Here is a 24,121-nt window from a genome sequence, read left to right as displayed (position 1 = left end):
TTAGTTAAATGAAGTCCACCTGTGTGCAATCTGTCACATGATCTCAGTATATATACACCTGTTCTGAAAGGCCCCAGAGTCTGCAACACCACAAAGCAAGGGGCACCACCAAGCAAGCGGCACTATGAAGACCAAGGAGCTCTCCAAACAGGTCAGGGACAAAGTTGTGGAGAAGTTGCTCGGAGTACGTGGGGGGCCAAATAAAACCATGTACAAGCCTAATTCGGCCCGCAGGCCACCAGTTGGGGACCCTGCTTTACTGTAAGCTTTCAGTAGATTTGTGGTAGCCAAAGATAATCAAGTTTCAGGAAGACTGGTTACAATGGATTACAAGTGAGCTTATTATTATTATCAACTTTATTGCCTTATTCCATAGATTTAAAAAAAAACTTCTCAATATTGGCTTGCAGTTTATTTTTAATTTGCAAGAGCTGAGAACAATGCACAGTCAAGCTGAGTCACAGTTGAAGTCAGGGGATGTTGGGGAGGAGACAGTGAGGCGCATGGGGGATCTGGCTTCCCCTCATCACAAAGGCATTTCCTTGTTGTTGTTGCTCCTCGGGCATGAACATGAACAGCCCTCCTTAGACAGAGGCAAGAACCTCTGTTCCTATGTTCTAGCGATGGACATTTGAAATTATTTCAGTATTCAAACAATATCATAGTATTTTTTTTCGGATATTCGGATAGTTGAAATGCATGTTTTAAAGACATGTTTATTAATGTTTTTACTTCAATGGGGCCTTGTTTGAGCGACTCAGTAGAGGCGATGCACTCAGCGTGTTGTTAGACTCACGCAAGTTAGACTAACGTGTCACTGCAATAGGTTATCAATAGGTTGTCTATAGGTTATCAATCATCTCATCTGGTAGGGTCTGTCTTGACTGCATCAAATCGATGTAAACAAGCTTCAACAATAACAAGATAGGTGTGAATAGTGTTTAGGCTACCGGCAATGGTGTAAAGTACTACTTAAGTAGGTTTTCGGGGTATCTGTACTTTTTTGACAACTTTCCCTTCACTACATTCCTGAAAATATTGTACTTTTTACTCCATACATTTTCCCTGACAATAAAAAGTACTCTTTACAGTTGGAATGCTTAGCAGGACAGGAAAATTGACAAATTCAAGCACTTATCAAGAGAACACATGGTCATTCCTACTGCCTCTGGCCTGGCGGACTCACTAAACACATTTGCATCTTTTGTAAATAATGTCTGAGTGTTGGAGTGTGCCAAGGGCTATCCGTACATTTTACAAAACAACAAAATGGTAGTCTGCTTTGGTTAATATAGGGAATTTTAAATTATTTATACTTTTACTTGTATTTTTTAATAGTTAAGTAGATTTTAGCAAATACATTTACTTTTGATACTTAAGTATATTTAAAACCAAATACTTTTAGACTTTTACTCAAGTAGTATATTACTGGCTGACTTTCACTTTTACTTGAGTAACTTTCTATTAAGGTATATCTACTCAAGACATTTGGGTACTTTTTCAACCACTGGCGCACTCATAACTGTTGTTTTATTAAAATGTCTAATATCATGGTCTATCCTTGTATGTCACACAGATAAGTACATTTTAAGCGAAGCATTTTCAATGAAATAGGCCTCCATTTTTTAAAATGAATACTCTCGCAAGTAATCAAATACGTACGTCTGTTCAGATATTGGAATAACTGTGCCCATCCCTACTCTGGACTGTATGCCAAAGAGAATATGAACCCAAATCTCTTTAAGATAACAATATCCTTCTTCTTACCACAGGGTGCAAGCTTGTCCTGTGTCTTTGGCCTTGAACACACATTTGCGACAATTGTAATGACAATTTTCAGCGTTCGTCTCTTCCTGTACATGCACACACTCCCCCATAATGTTCTGTGAATGTTCCCCACTCCTCTACCTACAGACAGTTTCCCTTCCTCTTGAGTGGAACACTTTACATTACACAGTGATCTGCAGTACAACAACAGGAAAGTGGCAGTCCATTTTCATGATATTCAAACTAGCGTTTGGAAGTTGTTACTCACTCACTTTTACAGCTGTGATGACCAGTGATGTCTGGTAACCTCCTCGGCCAGCCAGCACTGTGCACGGTCATTCCCAAAACAGGACAGCAGCAGCTCAAGCCTTAGGTTGAATTAATAACACCACAAAGACTGTAGTACTTTACATAAAAATATACTGTATGACATACAGTTGAATTCGGAAGTTTACATACACTTAGGTTGGAGTCATTAAATTTGTTTTTCAACCAGTCCACACATTTCTTAGTAACAGACTATAGTTTTGCCAAGTCGGTTAGGACATCTACTGTATTTCAAGGCCTACCTTCAAACTCAGTGCCTCTTTGCTTGACATTGAAAAATCAAAAGAAAACAGCCAAGACCTCAGAAAATAAATTGTAGACCTCCACAAGTCTGGTTCATCCTTGGGAGCAATTTCCAAATGCCTGAAGGTACCACGTTCATCTGTACAAACTATAATACGCAAGTATAAACACCATGGGACCACGCAGCCGTCATACCGCTCAGAAAGCAGACGCATTCTGTCTCCTAGAGATGAACGAACGTTGGTGCGAAAAGTGCAAATCAATCCCAGAACAACAGCAAAGGACCTTGTGAAGATGCTGGAGGAAACGGGTACAGAAGTATCTATATCCACAGTAAAACGAGTCCTGCCTGTATCTACATAACCTCAAAGGCCGCTCAGCAAGGAAGAAGCCACTTCTCCAAAACTGCCATTAAAAAAGCCAGACTACGGATTGCATCTGCACATGGTGAAAAAGATCGTACTTTTTGGAGAAATGTCATCTGGTCTGATGAAACAAAAATAGAACGGTTTGGCCATAATGACACCGTTATGTTTGGAGGAAAATGGGAGGCTTGCAAGCCGAGGAATTCCATCCCAACCGTGAAGCACAGGGGTGGCAGCATCATGTTGTGGAGGTGCGTTGCTGCAGGAGGGACTGGTGCACTTCACGAAATAGATGGCATCATGAGGGAGGAAAATGTGGGAATATTGAAGCAACATCTCAAGACATCAGTCAGGAAGTTAAAGCTTGGCCGCAAATGGGTCTTCCCAATGGACAATGACCCCAAGCATACTTCCAAAGTTGTGGCCAAATGGCTTAAGGACAACAAAGTTAAGGTATTGGAGTGGCCATCACAAAGCCCTGACCTCAATCCTATAGAAAATTTGTTGGCAGAACTGAGAAAGCGTGTGTGAGCAAGGATGCCAAAAAAACTTTTACAAATATTTGTATTTCACCTTTATTTAACCAGGTAGGCTAGTTGAGGACAAGTTCTCATTTACAACTGCGACCTGGCCAAGATAAAGCAAGCAGTGCAACACAAACAACAACACAGAGTTAAACATGGAATAAACAAACATAGCCAATATTACAATAGAAAAAGTGTATATGCAGTGTTTGCAAATGAGGTAGGATAATGGAGGTAAGGCAATAAATAGGCCATAGTGGCGAAATAATTACAATATAGCAATTAAACACTGGTGTGGTAGATGTGCCGAAGATGAGTGTACAAGTAGAGATACTGGGGTGCAACGGAGCAAAAAATAAATAAATAGATAACAGTATGGGAATGAAGTAGTTGGATGGGCTATGTACAGGTGCAGTGATCTAGGTGGTGCTTAAAGTTAGTGAGGGAGATCTGAGTCTCCAGCTTCAGTGATTTTTTTTTAGCAATTTGTTCCAGTCATTGGCAGCAGAGAACTGGAAGGAAAGGCAGCCGAAGGGGAATTGGCTTTGGGGGTGACCAGTGAAATATACCTCCTGGAGCGCGTGCTACGGGTGGGTGCTGCTATGGTGACCAGTGAGCTGAGATAAGGCGGGGCTTTACCTAGCAAAGACTTATAGATGACCTGGAGCCAGTGGGTTTGGCGATGAATATGAAGCGAGGGCCAGCCAACGAGAGCATACAGGTTGCAATGGTGGGTAGTATATGGGGCTTTGGTGACCAAACGGATGGCACTGCGATAGACTGCATAAAATATGCTGAGTAGAGTGTTGGAGGCTGTTTTTGAAATGACATTGCCGAAGTCAAGGATCGGTAGGATAGTCAGTTTTGCGAGGGTCTGTTTGGCAGCATGAGTGAAGGATGCTTTGTTGTGAAATAGGAAGCTGATTCTAGATTTAATTTTGGAATGGAGATGCCTAATGTGAGTCTGCAAGGAGAGTTTACAGTCTAACCAGACACCTAGGTATTTGTCCACATATTCTAAGTCAGAACCATCCAGAGTGGTGATGCTAGTCGGGCGGGCAGGTGTGGGCAGCGATCGGTTGAAGAGAATGTATTTAGTTTTACTTGCAGTGAAGGAGAGTTGAATGGCATTGAAGCTCGTCTGAAGGTTAGTTAAGACAGTGTCCAAAGAAGGGCCAGAAGTGTTCCAAATGGTGTCGTCTGCATAGAGGTGGATCAGAGAGTCACCAGCAGCAAACCTGACTGTTACACCAGCTCTGTCAGGAGGAATGGGCCAAAATTCACCCAATTTATTGTGGGAACATTGTGTAAGGCACCCAAAACGTTTGACCCAAGTTAAACAATTTAAAGACAATGCTACCAAATACTAATTGAGTGTATGTAATCTTCTGAACCACTGTGAATGTGATTTTAGAAATAAATGTTGAAATAAATAATTCTCTCTACTGTTCTGCCATTTCACATTCTTAAAATAAGTGGTGATCCTAACTGACCTAAAACAGGGAATTTTTACTAGAATTAAATGTCAGGAATGGTGAAAAATGTATCTAAAATGTATTTGGCTAAGACCTATGTAAACTTCCGACTTGAACTGTATGTATTACTAATGAGGTACGCACAAGTGAAATCTCATCACTGGACCGCTCTGTCCATCTGGTGTCAGTAAACATTTTTGGAGCACAATCTGTCAGGGACACAGTGCCACTGTCAATAGGGAGCCAACAATGAGCCAACACAATGTACCCTCCAACAGAAGAAGAGCTCTACATGGAAGGCTAACCACATCACCTTGGTATATGAGTCTTTATCCTGTGTGGAGGGTGATGGGGGACTATGTCAAGGGCCTTTTAATTTTAAAATCAAACAGCAAAATGATCCCTAGTATGACCTTAAAACATTTCCATATAGCTTAGTAGGACCACCCACCCATGGTGTCTGAGTCCAAATCCTGTGTGGAGGATGATGGGGTATTGAGAATAGCTTTATACCTGAAGACATACTTGTTTTGGTGGAAATGGCTGGAAATGATGCCATTGTTGTTTTGACTGTTAGAAACATTACACAGTACAATATCCTTTGTAGGCATTGTTTTACATTGTTTCCTTTGGACACGCCATCCCTTTGAAATGTGAAAGCAGGGTCACACTTCTCTTCCCTATTTCAGTTGGACCTCTCAAGACCTCTTCACACTAATCCTCTAATAAACTGTAGGGCTGCTATCTTTTTCCATTTTCACATTCAGCAGATTCAGTATGAGAACAGAAAGTAACCTCTCTATGCAGGAGAGCTGGATAGATATGGTGCCAATTCAAGAACACTGTTTCAGGGATTCTTTAATTATCTTTTCACTTTCTTATGCACCTATGGTTTTTGTGAGCATAGATATATTCCTACAGTATGAATAATGTCAGCACCAGGGCCCATTTCATTTACATTTCAGTGGACATATTGATGACTTTTGCAGGATCTATTTAATGACATATTTCCTCATGTCACACCTTAGATGAGGAATATATGAGCACCTGTATCTGACCTGGAAGTAAAAGACAGGCGTAGTATCATCATCCGCTCCTTTGTAATAAAACCCATTTGCACCAGCGCTCCCCTGGGGGCCAGAACACAGCAGGAACCAAATCACTGGATAAAATGAGTGGTTGTGGAGGAGATTCATAGTGCGTTTCCTCTGTGGCGATTTTTAGCGAAAAGGGAAAGAGCATTTTGGCTGTTCTGTCATAGCCTCAGAGCTGTATCAGAGTTTGATAGGCTAATCCGCTTACGCTGCCTTCCTGGTGCTGCGGTTGAGTTACCCGCCACCATCTAGCTGCCTGCCACTCTTCTCTCTCACTCACTCTTCCCTTTGAACATAGGTTTAAACTCACTAACACATACACAGACAACAGGCCACACACGCTGTAGACACATCTTGGTAGGCAGAGTTATAAGGCAGCCATTTGAAGTTAAGAATGCTGACTGGCAGTACTGGTAAAGTAAAAGTATGAGGAGCAGTAGGGCAGTTTTAATTTCAGCCGTAAATAATTGTTTTTCATTTTCTTCACGTGACTTTAATGGTGTAATTTATTTGGCAAGCAAGGTTTACAATGAGATGGCCTGTAGTAATGGTAGATATCAGGTTTACAATGAGATGATGGCCTGCAGTAATGGTAGATATCAGGTTTACTATGAGGAGATGGCCTGCAGTAATGGTAGATATCAGGTTTACTATGAGGAGATGGCCTTCAGTAATGGTAGATATCAGGTTTACTATGAGGAGATGGCCTGCAGTCATGATTTAATTAAAGGCATCACATTTAGGTTGATTTGATTTGTTTTAAAAGACAAATTAAGAAACCTCATGCAGACCGCATCCCCCCTCACTGTCATTCATTAGTCCAATTCATTTTGTTTTGTAAACATTGGCTACTACCGCTTGCCTGACGATTCATCCTGCATTTAATTCCACTGCTCTATCCATCAGTTTGAATGTGTTGGCATTCCAAAAGTCCTCGTGGAGAAGAAACGTTAGAGGGCGTGGCGTTTGACCAGCGCCATGTGGAAGGGTAGCCAGGCAGTATTACCACTGTCTAAGGGAGTTATTTTGACTGACAACGTGTCATATTTAAAACATATTTTTTAAATATGCACTTTTCTTAAGTTGTGGGCTAGAATAGATGCTGGTGCTTTGAGAGCAAGACATGAGAGAAAACATGTAACAAGCAGTTCAACCTGTGCTACGTTGCTGTAATATCCTGCTAAAGCACCCGCGTTTGAGCATGAAATAGTCACAAGATAAATCCCTGATTAGTTGTATGAAGTAGCCATATTAACTTTATCTCCCTATTAGGTGAACCAAGGAGGCAGAGAGAGCAGCTAAGCAGAGCAAAAATTGTGTCTGGCCCATCCAGTGGGACTCCAGACGACATGAAACCTCATTTAGCTCTCTCTCCAAACGCTTTGTTACGGAGTGTGCTACTTTTGCAACTACTTAGATTTAAGTCTCAGGTAACATCCTTACGAGTTGTTTCTGTTTGTTGAATTCCAGACGCCACTTCCCGCTATTGTCCTTGAACTGCTGCTGTGAGGTTAAGTATGGTATGGTGGTCACTGGTCAAGGCCAGGTGATGGTCTAGAGATGTACATTGGCTTGCGAAAGTATTCACCCCCTTGGCATTTGTCCTATTTTGTTGCCTTACAACCTGGAATTAAAATGTATTTTGGGGGGGGGGTTTGTGTCTTTTGATTTACACAACATGCCTACCACTTTGAAGATGAACAATATATTTTATTGTGAAACAAACAAGAAATAAGACAAAAAACCGAGCTTGAGCGTGCATAACTATTCACTCGCCGAAAGTCAATACTTTGTAGAGCCACCATTTGCACCTTTCACTCGAGTGTTGCTTTAGCAGTATGTTTAGGGTCATTGTCCTGCTGGAAGGTGAACCTCCATCTCAGTCTCAAATCTCTGGAAGCCCGAGACAGGTTTCCCTCAAGAATTTCCCAGTATTTAGTGCCATCCATCATTCCTTCAATTCTGACCAGTTTCCCAGTCTCTGCCGATGGAAAAACACCCCCACAGCATGATGCTGGTTCTCGGGATGATGAGAGGTGTTGGGTTTGTGTCAGACATAGCATTTTTCTTGATGGCCAAAAAGCTACATTTTAGTCTCATCTTACCAGAGTACCTTATTCCATATGTTTGAGGAGTCTCCCACATGCCTTGACCCAACCCTGATCTGTACTTCTCCACAACTTTGTCCCTGACCTGTTTTGGAGAGCTCCTTGGTCTTCATGGTGCCGCTTGCTTGGTGGTGCCCCTTGCTTAGTGGTGGGGCAGACTCTGGGGCCCTTCAGAACAGTATATATACTGAGATCATGTGACACTTAGATTACACACAGGTGGACTTTATTTAACTAATTATGTGACTTCTGAAGGTAATTGGTTGCACCAGATCTTATTTAGGGGCTTCATACTAAAGGGGGTGAATTCATATGCACGCACCACTTTTCTATTTATTTATTTTTTAATTTTGTGAAACAAGTTTATATTTTTCATTTCACTTCACCAATTTGTACTATTTTGTGTGTGTCCATTACATGAAATCCAAATAAAAATCCATTTAACAGGTTGCAAGGAAACAAAATAGGAAAAAGGCCAAGTGAGTGAATACTTTTGCAAAGCACTGTAGGCCAACCAGGGGTAGTGTGAAAGTAGATGGACACATGCATTTGATACAGACCATCAAATTCCCCCAAACTCTTTATCAAAGGCTTATGTTGGCAGTCGTAGGACAGAATGGGCTCATCTTTACCACTTTGTGGAGCAACGCTGCATTCCTCTTCTTTCACAGCCTGGGGGAGTAGAATCACTCCTGCTTTAGTAAAAACATGTCAGTGGTATCATAAGTCATTTATCCCATGAAAAAGAGGTTATTGAATTATAGATGGGATGTAAAAAAGCTCAGAGTAGTTTGTTGGTATGTGTCGAGACAGAGCTGGGTTCCATTGACCCACATCTGGTTTCAAAGATAGGCCAAGAGTTGAGAGATACAGGTAAAATAATGGAAAAACACTAGACTAAATGAGGGATACAAAGTAGGGATGCACGATATATCAGTGAACATATCGGAATCGGACGATATTATCAAAAAATGGCAACATCGGTATCGGCCCGATGTCTATTTTAACGCCAGTGTGAAAAACCGATGTCAAATCTGACGTGCATACCTATATAACGTAGATACATGAAATATGACGCCACATAAAATGTTGCGCTACACGTGCAACACAGCATTCCTAACCTAGCCCACAACGTCTGCTGTGTGGATTGAGCGGTCAACAAGTCGAGCAGTCAACAAGTCCAGCAGTCATTTGAAAGAGTAAGGACATTTCAGAGAGACAACTCAAAGGTGAAATCCATTAACGACAAGATGATGGTATTCATTGCCCTTGACAATCAACCGCTCTCTGTCGTGGGTGATGTTGGATTTCGTGACTGGCGAACGGCCCAGCACATCACTGGGGCCAAGCTTCCTGCCATCCAGGACCTCTATACCAGGCGGTGTCGGAGGAAGGCCCTAAATATTGTCAAAGACTCCAGCCACCCTAGTCATAGACTTTTCTCTCTGCTAATGCACAGCATGCGGTACCGGAGCGCCAAGTTTAGGTCCAAGAGGCTTCTAAACAGCTTCTACCCCCAAGCCATAAGACGCCTTAACACCTATTCAAATGGCTACCCAGAGTATTTGCATTGCCCCCCCTCTCCCCCTCTTTTACACTGCTGCTACTTTTATGTTATCATCTATGCATAGTCAATTTAATAACTTCAATAACTCTACCTTCATGTACATATTGGTTCAAAATGGTGCCAGAAGAAATGGCAGCAGTTTTACCGGTGCCTAACCAATTGTGCCCTTATGTGCTTACGGCAAAAAAAGAGCTTCTGGATATCAGGACAGCGATCACTCCCCTCAGATTAGAGTAAGATGTTTTCTTCAACAAGCAGGAAGCACAGGATATACTGCGAACACGCAACAAGGCCGGCATCCCCGTTATTGGCAAGAGAAAGAGACAAAGTTACAAGAGGACACAGAGCGGGGTGCCTCATAAGGATCCGGAGAAGAAGAGTGGGAAAGCTGCCGTTATCGTCAATATTACTTGCCAACGTACAATCATTGGACAATAAATTAGACGAGGTAAGATCATGAATATCCTACCAACGGGACATCAAAAACTTGTAACATCTTATGTTTCACGGAACCATGGCTTAATGATGACTAGGATATAAGCGCACTCCAGTAAGATGAGGGGGGGAGTTCTGTGCGTATTTGTAAACATCAGCTGGTGCACGAAATCTAAGGAAGTCTCTCGATTTTGCTTGCCTGAAGTAGAGTATCTTATGATAAGCTGTAGGCCACACTATTTACCAAGAGTGTTTTCATCTATACTTTTCGTGGCTGTTTATTTACCACCACATACGGACGCTGGCACTAAGACCGCACTCGGTCAGCTGTATAAGGAAATAAGCAAACAGGAAACCACTCACCCAGAGGCAGGGCTCCTAGTGGCTGGAGACTTTAATGCAGGGTAACTTAAATCAGTTTTACCTAATTTCTATCAACATGTTAAATGCGCAACCAGAGGGAAAAAAATTCTAGATCACCTGTACTCTACACACAGAGGCACGTACAAAGCTCTCCCTCGCCCTCCATTTGGTCAATCTGTCCACAATTCTATCCTCCTGATTCCTGCTTACATGCAAAAATTAAAGCAGGACGCACCAGTGACTCGGTCTATAAAAAAGTGGTCTGATGAGGCAGATGCTAAACTACAGGACATTTTTGCTATCACAGACTGGAACATGTTCCGGGTTTCTTCCGATTGCATTGAGGAGTACACCACATCAGTCACTGGCTTTATCAATAAGTGCATCAAGGACGCCGTCCCCACAGTGACTGGACGTACATACCCCAACCAGATGCCATAGATTACAGGCAACATTTGCACTGATCTAAAGGGTAGAGCTGCCACTTTCAAGGTGCGGGACTCTAACCTGGGAGCTTATAAGAAATCCCGCTATTAGACTACAAAGGTAAGCACAGCCGCAAGCTGCCCAGTGACACAAGCCTACCAGATGAGCTAAATCACTTCGATGCTCGCTTCGAGGCAAGCAACACTGAGGCATGCATGACAGCATCAGCTGTTCTGGACAACTGTGTGATCACTCTCTCCGTAGCTGACGTGAGTAAGACCTTTAAACAGGTCAACATTCACAAGGCTGCAGGGCCAGAAGGCTTACCAGGACGTGTGCACCGAGAATGTGCTAACCAACTGGCAGGTGTCTAAACTGACATGTTCAACATGTCCCTGATTTGAGTCTGTAATACCAACATGTTTTAAGCAGACCACCATAGTCCCTGTGCCCAAGAACACTAAGGCAACTTGCCTAAATGACAACAGACCTGTAGCACTCACGTCCGTAGCCAGGAAGTGCTTTGAAAGGCTGGTCATGGCTCACATCAACACCGTTATCCCAGAAACCCTAGACCCACTCCAATTTGCACAATGCCCAATCAGATCCACAGATGATGCAATCTCCATTGCACTCCACACTGCCCTTTCCCACCTGGACAAAAAGCAACACCTACGTGAGAATGCTATTCATTGACTACAGCTCAGCGTTCAACACCATAGTACACTCAAAGCTCATCACTAAGCTAAGGATCCTGGAACTAAACACCTCTCTCTGCAACTGGATCCTGGAGGTGGTGAGGGTAGGTAGCAACACATCTGTCATGCTGATCCTCAACACTGGAGCCCCTTGTGCTCAGTCCCCTCCTGTACTCCCTGTTCACCCAGGACTGCGTGGCCAGGCACGACTCCAACACCATCATTAAGTTTGCTTACGACACAATGTGGGAGGCCTGATCACCGACAACGATGAGACAGCCTATAGGGAGGAGGTCAGAGACCTGGCCGGGTGGTGCCTATCCCTCAACGTAACCGAGACAAAGGAGATGATTGTGGATTACAGGAAAAGGAGGACCGAGCACGCCCCCATTCTCATTGACGGGCTGTAGTGGAGTAGGTTGAGAGCTTCAATTTCCTTGGTGTCCACAGCACCAACAAACTATAATGGTCCAAACACACCAAGACAGTCGTGAAGAGGGAACGACAAAGCCTATTCCCCCTCAGAAAACTAAAGAGATTCGCCATCGGTCCCCAGATCCTCAAAAGGCTCTACAGCTGCAACATCGACAGCCTGACTGGTTGCATCACTGCCTGGTATGGCAACTGCTTTTACCTCAAAGGCACAAGATTCCTGAACAACTAAACAAATGGCTACCAGGACTATTTGCGTTGTGCATCTTCGTCCCCCCCTTTTACACTGCTGCTACTCTCTGTTTATTATAAATGCATAGTCACTTTAACTATACATTAATGTACATACTACCTCAATTAGCCCGACTAACTTGTGCCTCTCCCCATTGGCTACTACTACTACTCTGTTTATCATATATGCATTGTCACTTTAACCATACCTACATGTACATACAATTAGCCTTACTAACCGCTGCCTGTATATTGCCTCACTACTGTATATATGCTACTGTTGTTATTCACTGTCTTTTTACTGTTGTTTTTTATTTCCTTATCTATTGTTCACCTATTACCTATTTTTTTACTTGAATATTGCACTGTTGGTTAGGGCCTGTAAGTAAACATTTTGTATTGGGCGCAGGTGACATACGCTTTGATTTGATTTCCTCAACTAACCGGTGTCTCCCTGCATATTGACTCTGTACCGCTACCCCCCTGTATATAGTCAGGTACCCCCCCTGTATATAGTCAGGTACCCCCCCTGTATATAGACAGGTACCCCCCTGTATATAGTCAGGTATCCCACTGTATATAGTCTCGCTATTGTTATTTTTCTGATGCTCTTTAATTACTTGTTACTTTTATTTCTTATTCTTATCCATAAAAAAAAACTGCATTGTTGGCTAGTGGCTCGTAAGTGTAACGGTTTTCCTTAGGTGAAAGAGAGTCAGACCAAAATGCGGCGTGGCTATTGCGATCCATGTTTAATTAAACAAAGTAAACACGAATCAAATACATAAACAATAAACGTAACACGAAAACCGAAACAGCCTAATACTGGTGCAAAGTAACACAGAGACAGAACAAGGACAATCACCCACAAAACCCAACACCAAACAGGCTACCTAAATATGGTTCCCAATCAGAGACAATGACGAACACCTGCCTCTGATTGAGAACCATATCAGGCCAAACATAGAACTAGACAAACTAGACATGTAACATAGAATGCCCACTCAGCTCACATCCTGACCAACCAAAACATAGAAACATACAAAGCAAACTATGGTCAGGGTGTGACAGTAAGTAAGCATTTCACTCATTTCACTCTACACCTGTTGTATTCGGCACATGTGACTATTAAAATGTGATTTCATTTGAAATAAGCTTTTAATTTGACATGTCAAATAACACTGTTCTATTATAGAATATTGTGTGTTCTGAATTTGCACGTGCAAGCTAAGCGCCACCCTACCAACAGTAGCGCTGTCAAAGCTGTTCAAAAAAGTCTGCAAACAATTAAGCACCATCCACGAACGATGTGTTTACAATACAGTGTTGGTAATAAAGCATTTTTTGTTCGACCGCAACTCCTGGGGTAGCTAGCTTTAGCTTAGTACCTAGCTAGCACCAATACAACCAGCCTGAAAACAATGACCAGTAGAAACTGCAGACATTTTCACTATTCTTAGAAAATATTTAGAAATCCTTGTGAGTAAGTATTATCTAGGTAGCCCTTTGTTGTTTGCCTATTGAATTTGAACTGCAGTTCATGAAAATAAATAGCTAGCCAGCTACTTACCCCTGTTGCCCAAAGCTAACGTTTTAAGCAGCCAGCTATCTTCATCTGGCTAGTGAAGCTCGACCTGACCGGGTTATGTGTTGTGAAGCTAGCCACAATAAGTATTAGGCACAATCGTGGAATTTGCGGTTTGCCTTTTCAAATAAAAGTACATCTTTGAAAGTGATGCAGAACGTTACAATTGGTGGAATCATGCCATGTTTAGGCTAGATAATGTTAAACAAGGTTGGAATGTGAAGCAATGAAATAGGGTATGAGTCTACTCAGTGACACCCATAGAACACAACTGTGAAGAGTTATTAGCGTTGGAGCTCTTATCGCGGGACGGTGACTGTGTGAAATCACCTGTCCTGTCAGCCTATTGTGTGTGTTGACATTCATATTGCACTGTACAGCTTCACCCAAAGATTGGGGATCAATGAAATGGGGTATATATATATTCCAATATTTTTTCACAACGTCCTCAAAAGAGTTATCAGACTAAAAAACATCCACGCAGTATTGTTTTTCCTCTGGAGTAGTGTTCAATTCACATAGGTTGACAATAAATGTGGCTCGATTCACATTCATTTTTGTCAAATTAACAAATGATCATTTTTGTTGATTTTATATAACATTCCAACCGCGTTTAACATGATCTATTCAATTATGGCATAATTATACTATGTGTATTCATTTGCATTACTGTCAATGACAATTTTATTTTGAAGGCTAACCGCAAAGTCCACTATTGTGGCTAGCTTCACATAGATGGGTCAGACCACCATTAATCAAATAAGAACTGTGTTAATTTCGAAGGTTATTTTAGATGATGACACCTAGCTATATAGTTAGCTAGCTAACTATAGCTACTATAACATTGTATTTTTGCTATGTTTTTGGGGAAGAACATTGTTTGCATCCATGAGCGAACTAGCTTTTTTCTGACAATTTTACCAGCATCATAGCATGCGTCTCGATGAATTGTTGAGACATGAAATACGAGTGATAGTGTAATCAATGTGTAATAACTACGTAAAATGATGAATGCGTTAAATTATTGTGTGACATGCAGTCATATTCAGGTCCTAATTAATCAACAAGCTTATTTGACACGTCATATAGTGTTATTTGACGTCTCTCTTTTTTCACATGCAAAGACCCAAACGGCTTTCCATAGAAATCCTGGTTGGGAATGAAACATCTGAATAAATGAACAATGAAACAGCACAGCAAGTAAGTGAAATAATAAATAGGTTTTGATTATGTTTTTCTGGTAATGGGGACAAACGTAAATACCAACAAAATAACTTTTTAGTCCGTGTGTGTGTATGTGTGTGTGTGTGACCTTTTATTTAACTAGGCAAGTCAGTTAAGAACAAATTCTTATTCACAATGACGGCCTACCCCATCCAAACCCTGACGACGCTGGGCCAATTGTGTGCCGCCCTGTGGGACTCCCAGTCACGGCCGAATGTGATACAGCCTGGATTCGAACCAGGGACTGTAGTGACGCCTCTTGCACTGAGATGCAGTGCCTTAGACCGCTGTGTCCATGTATGTGTGTTAACTGTTTAACTGTACTAGAATGCTTTGAAAGGCTGCTCAAAATGTAAATATCGGTTATTGATATTGTTTTTTGGGGGGGGCAAGGAAAAAATGTGTACAAAACATTATGAACACCTGCTTTTTCCTTGACAAACTTACAGCACCCCCTGCAAAATAAAAATATTATAAAACAAAAGAATTATAAAAAAAATTAACAAAAATAAATAAATTATCTAAAATAGTTCACTGGGCCTTTTAACAAGTATTATATTAGCGGACTGATATAGCCGTCTGTAGCTCATTTCTTTAAAACATCTGAGACCCCTGTCCTCAATGCCCCGAAGCCATATTACAGTTCAAATTGTTTATTTTGTCACATGCCACACCCACTGTGTGTTGTTTTCCTGACTGCACAGGGGAGCAGGCAGATGGGGTTTTTGGCACCTTACACAAACCACCTCTCCTTGAGTGTGGGAGAGGCAGCAGATGTGACTGTTGATTTGATGTTTTGCCGTTTGGGTCATCCACAAAATATGCGTAAAGAAAACGGAGACTAGCTGGGATGAGGTCTGGCTTTTCAGTGAGTAGCAACACCTGGTATGTTTTTGTTACAAGCAACAAGAATTATAAAAAGGTTTTTTTTGTGCTTAGGTTGTCTTGACCGGAAAGACATGTTCTAAAAAGTAGACTAGAATAAATATTTTGAACATTGAGTGAGCTTCAGCTCAAAGTGCTGTCTACTCCCCCTCCTGAAGGATCTGAGTCTGTCAGACAAAATGTTTACTTGAAATCAACTTGAGCTTTTTGGATATGCACTTCATTTATCATTCTGTTTCAGTATGGCTCTTTAGCTCTCCCATTTCCTCTCCAATATATCTTCTTCCAGGTCTTTTTTCACATCTCTCTTAGTACAGAACGATCCTCTCCAAAGGATGATCAATGATCAAATGTTTCAGAGGGAATGGATATGGAAATTAGCTTGACATACTATTTTTAACTAATATACATATTCTAGAAATCCCTTTCACTGATATACCCTTGATGGTTAGATTTATTTCAAAGTACAGAGAAAACTGAGTGAAGCGAAATCTCATGAAAACTGTTCAGACTCCAGGGTTTACTATTTCAAAGATTGTGCAACGAAAGGGCCCTACTAAGATCAACAGGATATATTTCCAAGACAAGAGGTAAACCACTCTCACTTTACTTTTTCCTACTAGCTCTGACTTTGCCAAGCTACTTTGAGAAAAATGTGTACTTACTATGACATGTGGTTATCCCACCCAGGTATCTGAAAAACTTCTTTGGGATAGGCGTCCCTCTAGCGGGACACCAGCCGACAAAATCTGGTGAAATTGGAGGGTGTGCAATTCAAATAAATAATTGTAATATTAAACATTCATGAACATACAAGTATCTTATATAATTTAAAAATGTATATTTTTGTCCGAATGTATATCTAACTGCGTTGTCCGATTTACAATAGTCTTTACGGAAAAAGCGTACCATGCGATTGTCTGAGGACGGCGCCCCAGGTAAACATATTTCAACCAGCACAGGGTTCATAAAATCACAAATAGCGATTTAAATAAATCACTAACTTTTGAAGATCTCCCTCTGTTTGCAATCCAAAGGCTCCCAGCTACAACATGAATGGCTGTTTTGTTAGATAAAATCCGTTTGAGAAACGTAAGTGGTTTCTATCCAATGCTACCAATTACATGCATATCCTGGCTTCTGGGCCTGAGTTTACTTTAGGCATGTCAGTCAGGCGGAAATTCAGGAAACTAGACCCTATCCCAGAGTTCAGATGAATGCACTATTTTATTTTGTATTTAATCTTTATTTAACTAGGCAAGTCAGTTAAGAAGAAATGTATTATTTACAATGACGGCCTACCCAGGCCAAACCCGGACGACACTGGGCCACTAACTGTAAGTCACATGACTTAATTGCAAAAAAAGAAAGAAAGCTGTTGGTTCAATCAAATCAATCCAATGTATTTATAAAGCCCTTCTTACATCAGCTGATATCTCAAAGTGCTGTACAGAAACCCAGCCTAAAACCCCAAACAGCAAGCAATGCAGGTGTAGAAGCACGATGGCTAGGAAAACGCCATAGAAAGGCCAGAACTTAGGAAGAAACCTAGAGGAACCAGCCTATGAGGGGTGGCCAGTGCTCTTCTGGCTGTGCCGGGTGACCAGCAGGGTCAAATAATAATAAACACAGTCGTTGTCGAGGGTGCAACAGGTCAGCACCTCAGGAGTAAATGTCAGTTGGCTTTTCATAGCCGATCATTCAGAGTATCTCTACCGCTCCTGCTGTCTCTAGAGAATTGAAAACAGCAGGTTGCATTCTCTGTATTCTCACAATACCAGACTTTTGACTTTGCTACCAGGTTCAGTATCACAATACTCAATACTATCACGATTCTCAATACTATCACAATACTCAATACCAAAACGATTCCACATCATCAAAAGAAGGCATATTAGCAGGTCACAGTGGCATTTAATCCTGACAGATCTTTAGAGTACAAAAAAAATGGGGGAGAAATGTATGCATTAATGAATCAATTATGCAATCATAGAATCAATTTGACTTAGTTTTGACTTACCATTCTAACTGCATAACATATTGGTTGTCATTTATTGTGATGTTAAATCTATATTGATAAATGGTGTAAATCAAAATGCAGCCTGCGCCAATTCACAATACAGGTGAATGCATATTTCATAGGAGTGTGTGCATGCTTTGAGTTATTGAACTTGTTTTGGCTAATTTCATGGGGCTACAGATGACAAACAATCTTTTCCCCTTCCATTTGGGATTACTTATTTTCTTGTACTAGGCCTGGTTTCCCAATAGCAATGGAATGAAGGCTTACGATTGTTTTAACAATGCATAATTCCTACAACACCATGCAGACAGAACGGTCGCTAACTGCTTCATTCGAGCATATCAATTACTGATGGGATCGAAAGAAAGGGAGCGCTGCTTTCGAATCACATTTCTCCATTCAAATCTTTCCTTAAAACCTGTTGTGACTAGGGGGCAGTATTTTTCATTTTTGGAAAAATAACGTTCCCAAAGTAAATGGGATATTTTGTCAGGACAAGATGCTAGAATATGCATATAATTGACAGCTTAGGATAGAAAACACTCTAAAGTTTCCAAAACTGTAAAAATATTGTCTGTGAGTATAACAGAACTTATATTGCAGGCGAAAGCCTGAGAAAAATCCAATCCGGAAGTGACTCTTGTTTTGAATGCTCTGCGTTCCGATGCGTCCCTATTGAGCAGTGAATGGGCTATCAACCAGATTCCTTTTTCTACGTATTCCCCAACGTGTCTACAGCATTGTGACGTAGTTTCACGCCTTTATGTTGAAGAATACCCGTAAGCGGCTACATTGCGCAAGTGGTCACCTGATGGCTCTCAGAGTGATTCTTGCGTAAAATACACTGAAAAACCAATTGTCCCGGTGGATATATTGTCCCGGTGGATATATTATCGAATAGATAATGAAAAACACCTTGAGGATTGATTATAAACAATGTTTGCCATGTTTCTGTCGATATTATGGAGCTAATTTGGAATATGTTTCGGCGTTGTCGTGACTGCAATTTCCGGTTGATTTCTCAGCCAAACGTGAAGAACAAACGGAGCTATTTCACCTACAAAAATATTATTTTTGTAGGTGAAATAGCTCCGTTTGTTCTTCACGTTTGGCTGAGAAACATTTGCTATCTAACTGGGAGTCTCGTGAGTGAAAACATCCGAAGCTCATCAAAGGTAAACGATTTAATTTGATTGGTTTTCTGATTTTCGTGACATAATGCTATGCTAGGCTATCGATAAACTTACACAAATGCTTGTCTTGCTTTGGCTGTAAAGCATATTTTGAAAATCTGAGATGACAGGGTGATTAAGAAAAGGCTAAGCTGTATTTCAATATATTTCACTTGTGATTTTCATGACTAGGAATATTTTCTAGTAATATTTATGTCCGTTGCGTTATGCTAATTAGTGTCAGATGATGACAATGATCCCGTTCACGGGATGGGAGTAACAACAAGTTAACATAATAATTATTTCACAATACTGATGACGGATCAGCTCCCTCGCATGTTAGAATTCAGATCATTAGATATATAGAAACAACTGGCCTACCTGGTTAAATAAAGGTGAAATAAATAAAAAAGTAGCAAAATAGAACTCAATATGATTGAAGGAGGCCTATAGCCTGTTTATTTTAATGCTCGTCTCTTGTTTTCATTTGAAGCACCTTTTTATACGTCGCTTGTTTGTATCATCGGCAACTTTGTATTTTTAGTCATCTTTGGTCTGAAGTTGTCGGCTGTCACAAAGATGCGGATATGATTTTTTGGTGTATAAAGTGACAGGAGGGCAAAAAAGCATCTACCGATGGCACTTAACTGATCTACGAGTGGTCTGAGGCAGGCGTTCGATTGAGTGTTTTAATGTGCAATGCTAATAAGGATGGTTTTTGGAAAAAAACTTGGAGATTTAACAATGCTGTTACGAAGGTTCTAACGATGAATTTATCCTTAAGATGATTTTGGGAAACTGGGCCCTGATCAAAAACATTTGCACTTACAATAGTGTGTCTCTTTAAGACCCATGACCTCATTCACATACACAGGCTTGAGTAAAGATGATCTTGACTGGGAGAGACGTGAGGCAGGGGAGACAAAGTTAAAGAATGTTTTTGGTGAGCATTTGAAATCTGAAATATTTTTCGTTATGGTTACGGTACTCGGCAGTGGTGTGAAGTAGTTTAAAAAAATGTATATTATATTTATATTTTTCACAACTTTTACTTCACTACATTCCAACCTGTTATGGCTGCAACCTTAAGAAAATAATGTACTTTTTACTCCATACATTTTCCCTGACACACAAAGGCACTATGCTTAGCAGGACAGGACATTGCTCCAATGCACGCACTTGTCTAGAGAACATCCCTTGTCATCCCTACCTCCGCTGATCTGGTGGACTCACTAAACACAAATTTGTTTGTAAATTATGTTTAAGTGGAGTGTGGACCTGACGCCCAATCTAAGTAACATAATTTTTTTTAAATCCCCATCAAAATCTGTCAATTTCGCACTTCTGCATCTCACAAAAATGTCTTTTTAGCGTCCGAACAGTTTAACCTAGTAACTAGTATGACTGTCACGAACATGATAGTGTTCGCAGTTTTGCTCTACGACCCCTACAGGCGTCTTGGGACTCGTATAAAGGTAGTTTTGTGCCAACCCCTAAAAAGGGTTAAATACAGTTGAAGTCGAAAGTTCACCTTAGCCAAATACATCAGTTTTTCACAATTGCTGATTGTGTTTAATCCCAGTAAAAATTCAGTTAGGATACCCACTTTATTTTAAGAATGTGAAATAATAATAGTAGAGAGAAGGATTTACTTCAGCTTTTATTTCTTTCATCACATTCCCAGTAGGTCAAAAGTTTACATACACTCAATTCGTATTTGGTAGCATTGACTTTAAATTGTTTAACTTGGGTCAAACGTTTTGGTTAGCCTTCCACAAGCTTCCCACAATAAGTTGGGTGAATTTTGGCCCATTCCTCCTGACAGAGCTGGTGTAACTGATTCAGGTTTGTAGGCCTCCTTGCTCTCACACACTTTTTCAGTTCTGCCCACAAATCTTCTATGGGATTGAGGTCAGAGCTTTGTGATGGCCACTCCAATACCTTGACTTTGTTGTCCTTAAAGCCATTTTGCCACAACTTTGGAAGTATGCTTGGGGTCATTGTCCATTTGGAAGACCCATTTGCGGCCAAGCTTTAACTTCCTGATTGATGTCTTGAGATGTTGCTTCAATATATCCGCATAATTGTCCTCCCTCATGAAAACATCTATTTTGTGAAGTACACCAGTCCCTCCTGCAGCAACGCACCCCCACAACATGATGCTGCCACCCCTGTGCTTCACGGTTTTGGATCGTGTTCTTCGGCTTGCAAGCCTCCCCATCTTTCCTCTAAACATAACAATGGTCATTATGGCCAAAAAGTACGATCTCCGTCCCCATGTGCAGTCGTAGTTTATTTTGCTGGTGGGTTTGGAGCTTCACGGTTGGGATGGTGTTCTTGGGGTTGTACTCATCCTTCTTCTTCCTCTAAACACGGCGAGTGGAATTTAGACCAAAAAGCTCTATTTTTGTCGCATCAGACCACATGACCTTCTCCCATTCCTCCTCTGGATCATTCAGATGGTCATTGGCAAACTTCAGACCGGCCTTGACATGCGCTGGCTTGAGCAGGGGGACCTTGCATGTGCTGCAGGATTTTAATCCATGACGGCGTAGTGTGTTACTAATGGTTTTCTTTGAGACTGTGGTCCCAGCTCTCTTCAGGTCATTGACCAGGTCCTGCCGTGTACTTCTGGGCTGATCCCTCACCTTCCTCATGATCATTGATGCCCCACGAGGTGAGATCTTGCATGGAGCCCCAGACCGAGGGTGATTGACCGTCATCTTGAACTTCTTCCATTTTCTAATAATTGCGCCAACAGTTGTTGCCTTCTCACCAAGCTGCTTGCCTATTGTCCTGTAGCCCATCCCAGCCTCGTGCAGGTCTACAATTTGATCCCTGATGTCCTTACACAGCCCTCTGGTCTTGGCCATTGTGGAGAGGTTGGAGTCTGTTTGATTGAGTGTGTGGACAGGTGTCTTTATACAGGTAACAAGTGGAGAAAAGGAGGGCTTCTTAAAGAAAAACTAACAGGTCTGTGAGAGCCGGAATTCTTACTGGTTGGTAGGTGATCAAATACTTATGTCTCTCCACAGGACGCGTTTCCACTCCTCCAGAGTCCAATGGCAGCAAGCGTTACACCACTCCAGCTGACGTTTGGCATTGCGCATGGTGACCTTAGGCTTGTGTATGGCTGCTCGGCCATGAATACCCATGAAGCTACCGACAAACAGTTATTGTGCTGACTTTGCTTCCAGGGGCAGTCTGGACCTCAGTTGTGAGTGTTGCAACCAAGGACAGATAATTTTTACGCGCTTCAGCACTCGGCAGTCCCTTTCAGTGAGCTTGTGTGGCCTACCACTTCGCAGCTGCGCCGTTGTTGCTCCTAGACGTTTCCACTTCACAATAACATCACTTACAGTTGACCAGGGCAGATCTAGCAGGGCATAAATTTGACAAACTGACTTGTTGGAAAGGTGGCATTCTATGACGGTGCTACATTGAAAGTCAATGAGCTCTTCAGTAAGACCATTCTACTGCCAATGTTTCTCTATGGAGATTGCATGGCTGTGTGCTCGATTTATACACCTGTCAGCAAGGGGTGAGGCTGAAATAGCCAAATCCACTAATTTGAAGTGTGTTCACATACTTTTGATTGTATAATAAACATCTATATAATATTTCTTATACTTTCTTACTTTCTTATATCTCCTAGATATAGGGACAAATCACTTCAATACCTTGTTTCTTATGATACATTTTTCGGCATTCATGAATGTGTTATTCAATGCGTTTCTCTGGGCTATAGAAGTAAAGGCCCAATTTTTTTAATTTTTTAAAGATTCCTAAACGGGTCCTAAAATTCCATATCAAATAGCTTGTTTTGTAATGAAGTTTCAACATTTCTATATGCCTTGTTGCATTATTCAGTGTTCTGTGTAGAGTAAGAGGCGATGCAGCCCAGAATCCCAGTGAGTTCAGTGGTTCCTCAGGACAGTATGAGAGGTTGATCTAACATGATGCAGCCCAGACTCCCAGTGAGTTCAGCGGTTCCTCAGGACAGTATGAGAGGTTGATCTAACATGATGCAGCCCAGACTCCCAGTGAGTACAGTGGTTCCTCAGGACAGGGTAGAGCTAGCAATGAGTAAGTGGAGCAGTCATGGTGCTCTAGCACTATAAAGGGACATGAGTTGTGCTGATAGACTTTATCCTCTCTCAATCAGTAGATGACGTGAGACTCATTTTACAGAAGTGCCGAAAGTAACAAATTCTAGTACCTAACCGTAGTTCATGTTCTAATATTGTAAACAAGTACATACGTTTTGGTATACCATGCCACTACTCTCAGGACCACCTGTCTGTTGGTATAGTTTAACAGAATGTAGAATTTCAAGATTGTAGACCAATGAGAGATGAGATTAAGACAATTCAGTGTCTATAGAGTTTCACATGAATGTTCAATAATATTCTGTGTCATTCTATTGGAAATGATCTTTTGACTCTTTGGAGTCTCACATTGAATGTCCTCTCCACTCCACCCACCTCGAGGAAGAGAACCTTGTGTGTGCAGGAATTACGTGGTTAGACACAACTCTCACACACACACACACACACACACACACACACACACACACACACACACACACTAGGGACTAGGGGTGTTTTTCTTTCACTTGCCACATTCAAATTCCTGCCACATGTGAAACTTGCAAATATCTGGGGGATATTTACATCCTGTCAGCATTTGGTAATCCATTATTTGTTCCTCTTGATTATATTAGTGAGCAGGTTGCAATTCTGATTTATTTTTCTAATCAGAATGCATCTGCCCCATTTAATGAGATTGTCAAGTGTAGCTAAAAGCTAATTAAATCCAGTTTTTTCTCTCTCTCTCCTCCAGACACCATGGAAGGCTGTTGATGGCTAACTCTGCCTTCGGCTAAAACGTAACTCAGGAGAGCAGCATGAACACATAGGTTGGGTGTGCAGGGAAATAACCAACAATGGCCGCCCATCGAATCAGAGCGACAAACAACAACATCGCACTGCCGCGCTGCAAGTCAGAGGGGACACTCATTGACCTCAGTGATGGAGTGTCTGAATCCAACTGTCTCACAGATGTCAAAGGTACGCTATGAGGTTGATTAACTGCGTAAAAAAAAAACGTTTTGCTTGTGTAAATGTACTGTCATCACATGACTACGGTAAACGTTTATGTTGAGATATTTGTCGTAA

The 24,121-nt window shown here is 41.4% G+C and overlaps 1 protein-coding gene across 3 annotated transcripts in view; it reads left to right on the top strand.

The window, feature by feature from the left end:
• LOC109871007 (SH3 domain-binding protein 4) overlaps positions 1-24,121 on the top strand; it is an 80,253-nt gene that overhangs the window by 12,380 nt on the left and 43,752 nt on the right. For 2 of the 3 annotated variants that reach the window (XM_020461746.2, XM_020461747.2), the window contains one exon: positions 23,787-24,013. In XM_020461746.2, coding sequence (XP_020317335.1) covers positions 23,890-24,013 — 124 coding nt within the window. In that variant the 5' untranslated portion in view covers positions 23,787-23,889. Of the gene's footprint in view, positions 1-80; positions 152-23,786; positions 24,014-24,121 lie in introns of those variants that run through there. The other variant, XM_031805899.1, reaches the window with a different exon arrangement.

Source organism: Oncorhynchus kisutch, linkage group LG26 (assembly GCF_002021735.2).
Source record: "Oncorhynchus kisutch isolate 150728-3 linkage group LG26, Okis_V2, whole genome shotgun sequence".
Classification (NCBI taxonomy): domain Eukaryota; kingdom Metazoa; phylum Chordata; class Actinopteri; order Salmoniformes; family Salmonidae; genus Oncorhynchus; species Oncorhynchus kisutch.
The sequence above is the reverse complement of the archived record's forward strand: the minus strand, read 5'-3'. Positions and strand labels throughout refer to the sequence as shown.